Here is a 16,147-nt window from a genome sequence, read left to right on the forward strand (position 1 = left end):
GGGTCAATGTTTAATGAAGATAGTTGTAGACATTTATCAGAATCAAAGTTGATTTGAAAAGGTTATATTAATATTTTAAGATTACTACAAGTTAATGAATTTAGAGCGAACTGAAAATTGTAGCGTTTTTCACCTATTAATTAATTCCTAAAATTTGACTGCAATAAATCAAAATAAGTAAAACCTAGAATAAAGTTGAGTACAGTGTCCTCCCAAGTAACAGTTTTGTTTTCAATAAACCTGTTCTTGTTATTCCTGACACAAAGTGTAAGATCAAAATTTATAATTATTCTTACATTTTTAAGATAGTGTGAGTATTAGTTACATCTAGACTGCTTTATTTGAAAGACAATCACCTTTATTTTCATTAACACAGGTAGAAAAGGCAGTTGATGACATTAAAGAGTGGAAAGGACACATATTACGCTCAAGAAATCAGGAAGAGGCAAGGAGGCATACTCTTGGAATCATAGAAGAAAAAAAAGATGTTATGATAACCATAGACTGGGCAATGAAGTTCTTGCCCCGCCAATTCAGAGAAGGGCAAACAGATTGGTTCGCAAAACGAGGCATAAACTGGCATATCAGTGTTTCACTGATGAAAGGACCATCTGACACATACCAGTCTATCACCCATGTACATGTGTTCTCTTCAACTGTTGCTCAGGATTCATCGGTGACATCTTCTATCATTTCTGATGTTGTCCAAGATTTAATTCAAATGAACCAAGGTCTTTCGAATGTACATTTGTTTTCTGACAATGCAGGCTGCTACAAAAGTACCACTACCATAGCTGCCTTACACAAAACCTTGAAAGGGACAATCAAAACCTATAACTTTTGTGAAGCACAAGATGGGAAAGGTAATATTCATTTTGCTTTCAGCATCATTATCTGTGAAAACTGAAAATGAGTGAAATTGTTATGACAGACTCAATAACCCTTGATGTAATGGAAAATTGACCTGAATTTTTCACCATGAATGCAAAAGTATAACACACAATCTTGATAAATATAGAATAACCATACATTGTCTCGAAATATCAATTATTTGTACAAGGCTTAGAAACAGGTAGAAAGCGAGGCTGTTTCAAGCATTTCTACTTGTTTTTAGCCGATTACAAATAATATTTATATTTCGAGACAATGTATGGTTATTCTTTATATACTGCAACTTTTATAACTATTCTAAATGAAGTATTTAGAGCAAAAACTATCATTCTTTAATTTAGAGCGGATGACGTAAAATTTCCAGGAACCTGTATCTTTTATTAACGTCATAAATAAGATAACACAGAAACGCATTGTCAACGTCATAAACAAGGCAATATACGGTCGGATACTGTATATCACATATGAATATACAGTCAATGCAATTTGACTGCTCAAATAGCACAGCTGTAGTAACTATAAGAACAGACAGCTGCCAATTCAACATGATGATAAGATATAAAAAAAAGAAGATGCGGTGTGATTGCCAATGAAACAACTCTCCACAAGAGACCAAAATAACACAGAAATTAACATTTATTGTCACTGTTTCATGTGTATGGCCTTCAACAATGAGCAAAGCCCATATGGCAAAGTCACCTGGTCTATAAAAGGCCTTAAAATGACAATGTAAAACAAAAATACAAGAAAACGAACGGCAGTATTTATGTAGACAATGTTTTATATGTATAAAAATTGGGCGATCTTGTTCAATTGTCAACTTTTAAAATAAGATCTCTGTAAGAATGAGCATATCATTAAGTAAGCTATGCCATGCACCAAAATAATGACAATATTTACTAATGTGAATGTCTTAGCTTTTCTTATCAATGTCAGTCCTGAAATAACTCATTACCTGGTATGTTTTTACTTTTGTTTCTGCAGGACCTTGTGATCGTAGAGCATCACATTTAAAGTCGATCATTAAGAGATATGTGAATGAAGGAAATGATGTAGTAACAGCAGAACAGATGAAAAAAGTTTGTATTACATTGTTTGTGGTCCAACATTATATTACAACATAAGATTAACAATTCTAACAAAAATTTTCGAAAATTTCTTAAAATGATTATTGTTAAATTTAATCTATCCTCACCAAAAAGGCATAGATGTCATTCAGTTTTACCTTTTTCATTACATAAATTTGTACATTAGCAAATTGATTTACATTCAATTATTTGAGCATCATAAAGCCATTGAGAAATAATTTGATACTTATAAATTTTGTGACATACAGCCCGTAACAGAGTAGTGATCGAATTCGCGTTTCTTTACCGTCAGAATAAGTGACGTTATCGACAAACTTATTTCAGAAGTGACATAATTTAATTTTCTTCATGGACAAAATATTTCATGTCCAACGTGTAAGTTTTCATTGTTTAAGTCGAAGTTTTTTAGCACAGTAAAACGTTTTTATAATCAACATCTGTCATTGGCATTTTCATTTTAACGGTAAAGGATCAAATACGGGTTCCGAAATTTCTATCATTTGTTACGAGGAATTTATTATGCAATCGAACATATTATGTCTAGTTTGTTCATGAGACATATTATGAAATACAAAGGAGTTGAAATCAGATCAAATACTTTCGAACTGACTGAAACAAAAATACATAATCTAGAATGTGTGTTCTGTCTGAATGTGTGTTCTGTCATAAACAATGGCTTCGTCGTGCGAATCGACGAGATCATGTTACATGTAACTGATCTTAGCTGTAGAAACAGTTGGTGCGACCTCGATAAAATCTTTTTTGTACAAGAATACTTTCTTTATGGAAGTATAGATCTGCTGGTTATAGATTTTTTTTTTATATAACTTTCATTATTGTGACGACGCGCTATGAAATTCAGATTAATTTATAAATGAAGTTGTATATATAAATTTTTGGTCATAAACACAAATCTTTTAAACAGTTCGACGAGTGCGTCAATGTTACAGTAGTCTGTTTACTGTAAGTTACTAAGCTTGGCCCGATTCATCTGTCATTTATGGAAACTAATTCACCACTTTCTGAGACTTTCATTTTTATTTCACCATCAGACATGCAGCTACATTTGTAACTAAAGGAAAACTCTCAAATTAAAGAAATTTGACATGATATACTGAAACTTTCTTATAATCAATTAAACGACTGCTTTTCTTAGATATGTGATTTTTCATGGTCAAACTTTTTCATTGTTAACGGACATTTTGAGATTTTTTTATTGTCGAAAAATGGTGTTTTTTTAAAGAAATCAACATTCAAAATTTAGAACTCCATGAACATGTACAGGAAGTTGAATTATTGCACATCTATGTACTACTTAAAATTGTACTTCGATCTGTTGCGTCCTTAAAATGTTCTGACCGTCCTAAGATTTAATGTACGGTAAATTAAATTCAAATCCGAATTGAATGTTTATGACACACAAAAAGAGAAACAAGAATCTCTTGATGACCAAACGTATGTACACGTTGGGGCGATTTAGAGCTTTTCAGAAGGAGTGTGATTCCACCCTTGTTGAAAGCCTTGTGGAGACCTCTAGATTTTTAAATTCCCTCCGTTTTTCTCATGGATGGAGTGTGGTCTCTCTGTAAATTACCCCATATCTTTTCATTTTCCTATTTACCGAAGTTCCATGTGAAAATTTCCATTGGATCATATCTGTTGAACTAAATGTACAAAACAGGCTCAAGACAAGGCGAAATTTCTTTTTCAAACCTGTCGTGTGAGTGAACTAGAAATCCATTTTTTTCTAAGAGCACCTTGCATTATCATCAATGAGTTCAGGCATGTGAAAAATTATATAATCATACACAAGAAAGAAAACCTGAACAGGCTTTCAGCAATACTGTTTACCTAGTATTTAATATTAAGTAAATATTAACATGTACATGTATTTGATCGACAGATTGTAGATCCTTGAATGTGTACACAAATATTTGATAATGTACAGATATAACAAAGAAACTGCCCGGTATCCGACGTAAGAGTACACATTTTACTGCACGCGTAGTCGTGTGCGTTCACTACGAGGACACTTGTACCCAACTACGCGTGAAGTATGAGTACAGAATCGTCCCATACAGGACATTATTTTTTCTATGTTATCCTATTATCCGACGGTTAAGAATAGAATCTGGTCAAATTTTGAAGTTGAACATGTGGGAATTTTTGATTTTTGCCACGGACCATTCAATTTTCATGGAGGAAGGGGTTGGTAGTTTGGCATGTGAAACGTCCTCCCTTTTGTGTATACATATGAGAAAACATTTCAAAGTTATTGATTGAATTCAAATCCATCACACATACGGTACACATTGTAGTCCGAAAAAATAAAGGACTTCATTCCTATCAAACACCTTTTTAATTGTTTACCAGTATATTTCTTTTAGTTTTGGGTAAAATTGTAAAGGAAATAATACTATCAAGACGTCCTTCCATAAATCTTTTTTTCTGTTCTGACTTTGAATAAATGACTACTTTTTGCCCAATCGAAATAGTGCATGGACATATTTTGTTTCATATTATTAGAATTATTTTCAATATTATCGGTATTAAACTTGATTATCGACACATGACAGTTTGTCAGCATTGTCAATCTTTTTAACGTTAAAGAACCAATAGTTCGGTCACTACTCAATTAAGTTTGTCGATAACGTAGCTAATTTTGACGGTAAAGAAACATCAATTCGATCACTTCTCTGTTACGGGCTGTACCTTTTAGCACACACAAGCAGATTTTTCATATGAATTATTATTCCTGAGTTATGGTTCTTGGTAATGTAAAAAATAAGAAATTTGAGGTTTCAAAAAAATTATTAACAAATTAAAATTTATTACATTAGCCTGTTCGTAATCAGGTTTGCATGTTATTTAGACTATAAAGTGCTTTCACTAATTTATATCTCTAATTTTGAGGGGGTCTCATTGGGGGGTTCCGATCCCAGATCCCGCTTATTGTTTTGTCAGATTCCCGTATCCCGCTTACACTATATACGTAAGCAATTCTCATTTTTTTGTCCTTTCCCGGGTCCCGCAAGACCTCATTTACCGTTTTCACGACACAATAATTTGACTTTCACGTGTCACGCTTACAAAAAATCGGCAATCCCGCGTCACGCTTAGACCTCAATGAGACCCACATTTGATATCTTGGTTGGGCAAGTTTAAATTTAACCTTTTAAGAAATCCACCTATTTAAGTTAATTTGGTATAAGTCATCAATCTTAAAAGAGTTTTAAATGTAAAATGTATATGGATAATTCCATTTTCCCAGAAGAGGATTATATTTTAGGAGTTGAATCAATAATGGGTTGATATATGATTTGTTTGATTTCAGGCTATTGATTTGAAAAAGAACTTCAACTATAGAGTTAAAGTTGTAACTCCTGTAATTGACCTGGATCCTGTTCAAAATAGCATTAAATCAATACCAGGAATATCACAGTTGCATAATTTCAAATTTGAGGATTCGTGCCTGAGAGTGTGGAAAGCATATGGAATAGGAGCAGGTAAAATACATTAAATGATAATCCAAAAACTATAAACATACCGGTAAATGTTTTTTTTTCATATATAAAGGACATGCCTGAAATTCTCCTATTTGAATAAATTCTGAAACAGCCTTCAAGAAAAAACAGTTGCTCCATCCAAAATCCCTTATTAAGCAAATTGAAATCAACCCTCATAAAGGAATCATCAATAATTACATAAATTTAATAATGTTTGGTTAGAATTCATTTAGTTTTTGTAGGTGAAAAAAAGTTCAGAAAAGTATAGAAAAATAGCCTTATGATAGGGAACATCAAACACATTTGTGACAATATTAGGTATCCTAACTTGTTTTTATAATCTCGAATTCATGATGAAATTATCGGAAATATCATTTAAATTGTGGTTTTAAATATAGAAAATTATAAGACCATATGCATGCACTTTTGTTTAATCTTTATTTCAGGGAAATTAATTCCATGGACAGATATCTGTCAAGATATGAATGTTTCCCAGTTGAAAACAGTTCAAAATTGGTTGGAGAAATCTTGCAATGTTTATTCTTCAGGTAGGATAATGTGTATATAAAAATTGTAATAAAGTATATAAATTTTATGAGAAAAAAAAATTGGTGTCACCGAGATATCAGTTAGTGCTTTACTATACAGTATTTTTTTGTCTTCATTATTTAAGACTATATGGTGGCCCTTTATTTGCTTTCATCATCATACTTTGGTCACTAGTGAAAATTTTGTCTCATTGATTTGGAAATCAAATCACGTCTTTGGATTTTATATTGAACAAATTTTGTTAAATAATTTACTTAATGCATTTAACACCTGCATAAATTGTTCATATCATACATTGTATAACACAGATTATTATACCTTACATATATTTCAATCAATTCTATTGGTTGAAACGTAATCACGTAACATGGAATAATTCAGTTAATTTTCATTCAATTGCAAGGCAGGACGAATAACCCTAAAAATTTGCACTAGCAGAGAATAACCCTATTATTCACCGGTGAATAACCTTTTGAGTTTGTTTATTTGTACTTGAGTTACCTCCCCTGAAAATGACGTCACAGACGTAAATAAACAAAATGGCAGCATTCACGTTACACTAGAAGCCCACCGAAAGATGAGGAAATATGGCATTTGACATAAATAGAACTGAGAGTGCCAGCAGCCGATGAAATCTCTTATAAAGGGTCCTTTTCAGGGCCATCAATAGGTGTTGGTAAATGATACTTTTGAATTTATTGGGTCTCTTAAAACGATACAGATGTTCTTGAGTGCGTTTAGATAAATATCGTCCAGTTTCTCCTACGTACTGAATACCACACCCCGGTTTGTTTCATGTGAGTAAATAAATAATACTGTTTGTTTTTCAAGTTATATCAGTTTCAAAATTTAAAAGAAAATGTGCGACCATTAAACGTGGACCTTACCGTATTGTTGGTGGAAAGACGGGGACATGTAAGTCATTTTTTGGCATGACACTTATCGATAGAAGGGTAACCACGTTTTTTATTGTTAAAAATGTTAGCGATGGTAGTATTTTTAGATAACCGATTTTGAAGATTGAGACGTGTGGATACCCTTTGAACAAGTTTAGTATTTAGTAATTTTCCATTTCTAAGCTTCATAATTGTTTTGTTAGTGAATTATATAATAAAGGAGCAAAGATTGGTGTCCAGAATATGAACCAGCATACAATAATTGAAGTTATATAAAATGGATAAATTTGTTCGGCTAAAAATGTCAAACGCTATCAGTATTGAATAGTAGAATGGGGCTGAATATTGAAATACTACTTTTTGATAAATATTCCTAAAGTAATCAATTAGAGCAGTTCTCGCTCGGACACACACTCCATAATCTAGTATATTATAAGAGCATAAACCTGAAGCACGGGGAGGCACTCTACTGCCTCCACACGGCACTAAAGACAAACTCTGTAAAAAATAAAATTGAGAATGGAAATGGGGAATGTGTCAAAGAGACAACAACCCGACCAAATAAAAAACAACAGCAGAGGGTCACCAACAGGTCTTTGTTTAGATTGATTAAGTCATGTACATTTGCTTTAAAGTCGTTAATCAGATATTCTACATTTATCTTTCGGCATGTTCATTTTTTGTTTGTATAAAAAACTGTTCACGTCATAATCCATGGTACGTTTATTACTTTTATACTTTCGCGGACAATCACACTTTAGCGTGTGTAGGCATCGTACTTTAGCGTAGACCATCGAACTTTAGCGTGACCATCCTACTTTAGCGTCTCCATCGCACTTTAGAGTCCTACATATGTATGCATTTTATATTTCCTACACCATGTTCTTTATTAGTGAAATCACATTTTCTCTGCTGACATAGTATTGAATTTGTGATTTTAACCAACTTATTACTTGTGCATCACCATTATTATAATATACTATTTTAAATGTCCGTGTTTCTATTACCCCTGGTGTCAATTAGGTCTAAACTGTATAGACCCAAAACTTGAAAAGCTGATAATCTATACGAGGGCGAATACAGAGACCTCTAGTTAATAACATCTTTTTTTTTTACCTTTTTCTTAATTGAATTAAAAAATAAATAAATAGTGACACTACAAAAGTAGAGAAAATCATATTTCAACAGATGTTTTCCCTGACCTGTAATATTGACTTGTTTGTCAATATAACTGATTTTTCGCATTTCTCGACTTAATCTTTGCTTATAGATTAATTTTATTCCAGAAAAAACATACATTTGTAAATTTATACAGATAAAAAGTAACATCAATATTATCAGTAGTTTTGTTTTACGCGTAAACATCTACCCATGCTGAATGATAAATATATCTAAATCCACTCTATAGTATAATCTGTATCAGGACGATACCATACCTTATGTTTCAATATACGTTTGATTGTTTTGTCTTTCTATGTAACTGTGTGATTAAAAAATATATAAATAGTGACACTACAAAAGTAGAGAAAATCATATTTCAACAGATGTTTTCCCTGACCTGTAACATTGACTTGTTTGTCAATATAACTGATTTTTCGTATTTCTCGACTTAATCTTTGCAAATAAATTAATTTTATCCCAGAAAAAACATAAATATATCTAAATCCACTCTATAGTATAATCTGTATCAGGACGATACCATACCTTATGTTTCAATACACGTTTGATTGTTTTGTCTTTCTATGTAACTGTGTGATATATCTGTTGTTTTCTCATAATACGCTTTACTCTAAAATCTACTTTTAACTCATCACGTCCTTCTGAACTGCTACTTAACCTCTTTTATGCATGCACTAATATTTTTACTTGTTTTAATGAAAATGTGTCCTACATGTATTTGTAATTAACATATTTGACACTATCATAACTATTGAAATGTTATCAGATTCAATACAGTACTATTCTTTATTGTACATATTTTATTGTCCGATTATGACATGTATGATGAGATTGTGTTTTTAGAACAGATCGTTAACGAAAAAATCTAACTTCCATAAAGCTTTTAAGTTTCGTTTATCATCTGCAGAATCCATTTTATCTTGATCATTAGATCTAATTTGCATAATTTTGATGCATTGTTTGCTCCAAGATAAAAGTAAGTAAGTAGGTAAGTAATGTAAGTAAATTATTTATTATAGTGACATGTGTAAATATGTACAGATTATAAATATACAATATATGATAAATATTGATACATCCGGGCCAATGGACACATAAGTCACCTCAAATGAAATTAAGTAATTATAAAACAATATATCACGTTCTTGGAAATAACAAATATTCATGAAATTATCTTTTTGTTGACGAAACTAATGCATTTATTAACAAAATAAATATTTCGTAAACACTTTGGTAAAAACAAAAACTATCTCGTTTTTAAGACCGAACGATTATTGTCTTAATTTATGGTATGCGCAATCATTGGTAATCTTCTCTAAGAATAAAAAGTAGCCGACTGCAGTTTAAGTCGTTAAGTCGCTTTGTTCTTCATGCTGTCTGATGTTGTTCATCATATTTTTGTAACCTCAACCTACACTGTTGCAAACTGTTCGGGATTTCCTTTGTTCACATACAATCCTTAAAATCTTATCCTTCTGCTTGCAAATCTATGATTAGTGTAAACCAATATTGTATTGAAAACGTTGTGCAATACCATTGCACTTCGGCGAAGGCCATTATATTTCAGTGTGACCAACACACTTTAGAATTCATCAACTTTCACTCTGGTATCCTTACTTGAGACGAGGCTCGCGTATCGTTTTAAATATTTAAAATTTAATTGTCTAGAGTGGATAAATACCGTTTTACACGAAATTAGCTATAGGTGTTGAAATCTGTTTCTGTAATAATTTTCAAACAATACATCAGGCAAAGTTGTTCCTTCTTTCCAAATGATCTGCAAAAAGATGTGTTCTTTCTATGTGACGTCATCAGACATAGTCATCTTTTTTTCATGTCGTTACAATAGGATATTCAGAGGAAAAGCAAGAACATTTGACGTCATTATCGGATTATAACCGATGGAGAACAAAGATGAAACGAACCACACGTTGATTACATTTTTTATGCAATGGGTGCAGAAAAGGATAAATTGCTGAAGAAGAAAACACAGTATCATAGATGGACAAAACAATCAAACGTGTATTACTATATAGGGTATCGAATATATACATGATATACAAGTCAGTTCCTTTTAAATGAGTCTTTTGTAGACGAAACGCACGTCTAGCACAAATGCTAAAATGTAAGCCTGGTATCTGTGAGGATTTCTTTATAATGTGTACAATAAAGAATACCACTGATAAGTCTGATGATAGACTGAACAGATCTTAATTGATAGGTACTAAATCTACCCGACGTGATAAATGTGAAAATTTACTAAAACTGCAAGTAACTTTGCAAATCATTGTTCATTTAATAAATATCTGTTGAGACTTAAAATGACCGTTTCTATCTGTAAAAGATTACAGATGTATATTATATTTGCTAGAAAATAAACGAATACATTTGTACAGATTGAGAAGAGATATAAGAGCTATCAATTATATTGACATACAGGTTAATGTTACAGCCCAGGGAAAACATCCGTTGAAATATGATGTCCTTTACTTCTTAGTTTCATTACTATTATTTTTTTTTAATTTAATGAAGAAAAAGGTAAACAAAATTAGGATGTTATGAACTGTTTTCGCCCTGGTATAGATTATCTGCTGTTCAAGTTTTGGGTCTACAGCTGAGACAGAATTTACACCAGGGACAATAGAAACACAGCTAGTTAAAACAGTATATTATAATAATGGAATTTCAAAAAAAGAACGTTGGTTAAAATCACTCCAGCAGAGAAAATATGATTTAAGTGACAAAGTGCATATTCTTTGATGCATGATTTTTTTTTAATAGTTCTTAATGTCTTTGAACTAGCTGTCAGTAACTTAGAGTACTCTCAGATCATGCATATCGATCATGATTAGTACTTCTTGTGTCTTTTTAAAGTTGTGAGATACAAGTACCCGGCCATGTCCACTCTGTTTTTGTTAGATATATCTATATATGTATCCTTCTGATGTTTTAAGACTTTTTGAACAAATGTGTATAGGTCGTTCCTTTTTTGTACTGTTACACCACTGTCCCAGGTAAGGGAAGGGTTGGGATCCCGCTACCGTGTTTAACCCCGTCACATTATGTATATATGTGCCTGTGCAAAGTCATAAGCCTGTTATTCAGTGGTTTTCCTTTGTTGATGTGTTTGTGTTTGTTTTCGTTAATATTTTGTGCATGAATTTGGCCGTTAGTTCTCTCGTTGGGATAGTTTTTCATTTGTCGTTTCTAGGCCTTTGTATAGCTGCCTATGCGATATTTGATTCACTCATTGTTGAAGGCCGTACGGTGACCTATAATTGTTAATTTCTGTGTCATTGGTTTCTTGTGGAAAGTTGACTCATTGGCAATCATACCATATCTTCCTTTTTATATGGTGCAGGAAATATGAAATGCAGACATATATCATAAACAAAGATACAATTGTCGCTTTTTTGAGAGACAACATTTTATGGTTGATATTTTGTTTTTAGATAGAAATATTATAAATATTAATTTAGCTCTTTCTATATCACTTTAAGAGATGAATAGGGGTGTCTCTCTTCAAATGTTGATGTGTATGAATGATTTCTTGTGAAATGGTGAAAAAGAGACCTATCGTGTTGTTGTTTGTTTTTCAACATGCTTCAAAATAAACTACAAGAGTATGTTTTTTAACCTGTGGTTTTATAAAAGAGATGATTATAAAATTTGCATCTCTTAAATGCAATTAAAACTGTAAAAACCACACAAAGTTTAACTGATCTTCTTTTGAACAAACCAGTTATTTCTCTTTAATTGTAATTGCACTTTTTGTGTACCAATTGTAAATGCTGGACCGTTACATTTACACAACTTCATATCAATTTCGAAATAAAGTGACACAGAAATTAGAACTATCGACAGTGAACATATTGACAATATTTACTGAAATAGATCTATAATCTAGATTAAGGTCATAAACTTTTGAAAATTTTCAAAAGGCAAGAAGTTAATTTCCAAAACCATATTTCTGTAATTTTTTTTTTATCTTGGTTCGAAAGAAAGGAAAGAAGAAAGAGAATTACACAAACGATATTTAAATATATTTGATAGACATGGACGAAGGGAATATTATTAAATTTTGATTTTACCTGAAACTAATGTTGATTGTCTGACTATTTTGACTGGAATAGGGAGTAGAAAATGGTCATCACAATCTAATTCTGAGTGGCTGTAAAACACTTGTTAATGTAGGGCTTCCATTTGACTGTGTAGAGTGTATATATTGCCATGTCCGGTCAGAATGCAGGCATGGACGTTCGTTTCTGATGAGAAAAGCAGATACCTGTTTGGACTTTCTATGCAAATACTTCGGTAAGACCGTTAATGTGTTCACATGCCATCGGTGTTATGCGCTTATTTATACAAGTGCAGACATCAAAGAAATTTTGGTCGTATGTGCAATTTTCATGTAGAGTCGTTTGTCAGCAACCTCAACCCAAAGAAGAAATCGAAATCAAAAACTTAAAGAGACAGTGACCGAATAAAAAAGTTTTTTGAAAAGCAACAAATGTCTCAACTTCCGTTTTAAGGACTTGAGAACAAGGAACTCTCCGCTTTTATGTGCTCAACTCTGGACGAATCCGCGAAACAGCACCTGCACAAGTTAAAAGCGTCTCATCAAAACTCACTCAAAGACATTGATGTACTCAAGGGTGAAAATTAAAATGCTGTAATAAAATATATTGTGATGTTAAGAAAGAAATGGGACAATTGAAATTTAGAACGTTTGTAACATGGCCGGACAATTCAGATAGAGCGGGAGTTCGTTGAGCATACAAAAAGAACTTAAAATTTTAAGAAGGAAATCGTGCGGTTGGAAAAGGAGAACCTACGTTTAACCAACACTAGATACAGATTACCTATGGACTTAAAAGGTAAAGAAATGCAAGACTGTCATGTTATTAAAAACCTTAAAGACGACATTCAAAACTCAAAATACAAAACTTACGGTGTTTATATTTCACAACTTGTTCGCTATGCCCGTGTCTGTTGTGACGTTGTTGATTCTAACGAACGCAACCTATGTATAACTGGTAAATTATTAAATCAGGGATATCGTTACCATAAATTACTTAAAACATTTACTAAATTTTTCCATAGATATAAAGATTTGGTTTTGAAGTTTGGTTGTACCTGTAGAAAACTTATTTCAAACGGGATAGCACATCCTCATTTTTACGGAAATGTTGTTAACCGTGCCCGGAAATTTAGAAATGATCCATGTAAACTTGTTGCTCCTTTAAATAAACTTATTCTAAAAGGTTACCTATTCAACACTGTAATAAGATCATTGAATATTGTTTTTATTGGTATAAATATTGATTTTGTTATCAGTAGATTGAAAGCTAACTAAATATTACTAGTATGTTATATACATATACATTTTCATGGATCTACAATCTGTCGATACCTGTAACTTGGCATTGCACAAGGTCATGTTTTTCTCTGGCTGTTTATGACGTCTTTACACTAAATCCATTATATGTTGGCTGTGTACGGATTGAGTTTTTAGTCTTAGAGGCGTGATTTTTTTATTAGTTGTTAGTGGCGTTGAACTAGCTGTCAGATAACTGCGAGTATTCTCAGATCTGTTCATTGTGTCTTTTTGTGTCGGGATGTATAAGTACCCGGCCACGTCCACTTGTAGTTTTTGTCTATCTGATGAGTTAAGCCTTTTTCAACTGATTTTTATAGTTCGTTCTTATGTTGTACTGTTATACCACTGTCCCAGGTTAGGGGGAGGGTTGGGATCCCGCTAACATGTTTAACCCCGCCACATTATTTATGTATGTGCCTGTCCCAAGTCAGGAGCCTGTAATTCAGTGGTTGTCGTTTGTTTATGTGTTACATATTTGTTTTTCGTTCATTTTTTTACATAAATAAGGCCGTTAGTTTTCTCGTTTGAATTGTTTTACATTGTCTTAGCGGGGCCTTTTATAGCTGACTATGCGGTATGGGCTTTGCTCATTGTTGAAGACCGTACTGTGACCTATAGTTGTTAATGTTTGTGTCATTTTGGTCTTTTGTGGATAGCTGTCTCATTGGCAATTATACCACATCTTCTTTTTTATAAGGTTGTATTTAAACAGTGTATCATTTTTCTATTATCCTTCAATAATTCATGATATGTTGCTTTTGGTTGTTGCTTTATATCATATTTGTTTTTCGTTTGTTGTTTTGTACATCAATCAGGCTGATTTTGCATGTCCAGGCCTTTTATTGCTTCCTATTTGGTATGGGCTTTGCTATTTGTTTTGTTAGAAGAGCGTATTTGAGTGCAAAAAATGTATTGTCAAATCATGCATATAGTCAGGACTTTTTTTCTGAATTTTCAGATCAACAGTAATTGACTTTGTAACGATTACTCCAAAAGTTCACAATTCATTATTTTCAGTGAATGATGATGAAAGTGTTACTAAATTTTCTATACATGTAATCGTAAAATAAAAAATTAAGGAAATACCTAAGGACATAAAAGTCATTACTCGAACTCAAAACAAACACTGGTATGACAAAATATAAAAATTACACAAACCGTAAAAAAACATTATCGAGGTAGGTATTCAAATTGCAATTCGTTACAAAATCACATTATTCTGCATGGGATTACTCGTGTGAAAATCCGGTGACAAATTTGAACAGATAATAATGCATCATACAATACAATGCCACTAGAAGTTTCATCTCCAATCTTTATATATTACCATATAGTACAACATCGGTATATTTCGTATCTTTATAAATGACCTAAACTAAAAATTGCAGTGTGTCGTGGCAAGCGAAAAACGTGTCTGTCAGCATCAATTTAAGCAAATAACTACAGAAACCAAATAAATATTACAAGGAATGAACTCCAGAACATATGCATATCATTTGCAATTTCTTATTAATAACATCCTTTTAAAAAGAGATAGGCGGAGGTAAGAGGAATTTTGTTCTCTAAAAAGTGTTACATTAAGATTCAGTATATCTTTGCCGAATATAATTTAAAAAGGGTTATGTTAAGAATAAAAAAGGTTCAACAAAAACACAAGACTCCAAGGCAAAAAATCTAAAAGAAAAGTCCATAAAAACTGACAAAATCAAACACTATCAATCAACGGACGAAGTTAAAAACAACTGTCATAATCCTGACTTGGTATAGGAATTTTCCAACAAATTTATGGGTTAAACCTGGTTTTATTGCTAGCTAATCTCCGACTTGTGTGACATTTATTTATAGTTCCGTTATATTAATGTTTCTTGCAATTTATAATTCTCATAAACAATATATTATAAACATGAAATCGGGGTTAAAACGAAATGTATATTAAAACGCACACACTTTGAAAAATGATTGATACATTGATTTACTTTACAAAAAAAGTGTTTGAAACCGAGTCTGTTCGTTCTTATAATAAACAATTTTTCGAAAACCTTGTTTTTAACTTCTAATCGAGGTAACACGACCTTGATGATCTAGGGTAAGATCGTTTTAACAACAATATTATTTTCACCGTCTGGATGACACAGCGAAACATATCAATATATTTTCGTGCTATGTTTAACTTCTATATAAATTTATATGCTTTATCATTGTAGGTTAATAGCTTCAATAATTCATGGTATGTGTGTTTTTTGGGGTTTTTTTTTTGTTTGTTTTTTTTTGTTTTTTTTTTTTGCTATACATCGTATTTGTGTTTCGTTTTTTGTTTTGTAAATACATCGGGCCGTTTATTTTTTTTTTGCTTAAATTGATTTACATTTGTCATGCTTGGGAATTTTATTGCTTGCTACGTCATGTATGAGGTATGGAGTTTCGCTAATTGTTTACTTCGAAGAACGTATTTGAGTGAATATTTGTGATATAAAATATTATCTTATATTTCAGATCAACGGTGTCTGACCATGTAACAATTCTTTTTTGTTTTGATATCCCAGGTAATTTTTTGGATTACTATACGAATAATTTAGTTTCCCTCATTGTTGAAACGTACGATGACTAGTGGTTATTTCCAACATTTTTCTTTTGTCTCTGTTGGATAGTAACATTATA

The 16,147-nt window shown here is 32.1% G+C and overlaps 1 protein-coding gene across 1 annotated transcript in view; it reads left to right on the plus strand.

The window, feature by feature from the left end:
* LOC143048920 (uncharacterized) overlaps positions 1-15,698 on the plus strand; it is a 30,307-nt gene extending 14,609 nt beyond the window's left edge. The window contains exons 7-11 of the mRNA XM_076222781.1: positions 377-863; positions 1,876-1,970; positions 5,314-5,485; positions 5,932-6,033; positions 15,694-15,698. Coding sequence (XP_076078896.1) covers positions 377-863; positions 1,876-1,970; positions 5,314-5,485; positions 5,932-6,033; positions 15,694-15,698 — 861 coding nt within the window. The remainder of the gene's footprint in view (positions 1-376; positions 864-1,875; positions 1,971-5,313; positions 5,486-5,931; positions 6,034-15,693) is intronic.
* The last annotated feature ends 449 nt before the right edge of the window (positions 15,699-16,147 follow it).

This window comes from Mytilus galloprovincialis, chromosome 10 (genome assembly GCF_965363235.1).
Source record: "Mytilus galloprovincialis chromosome 10, xbMytGall1.hap1.1, whole genome shotgun sequence".
Taxonomy (NCBI): Eukaryota; Metazoa; Mollusca; class Bivalvia; order Mytilida; family Mytilidae; genus Mytilus; species Mytilus galloprovincialis.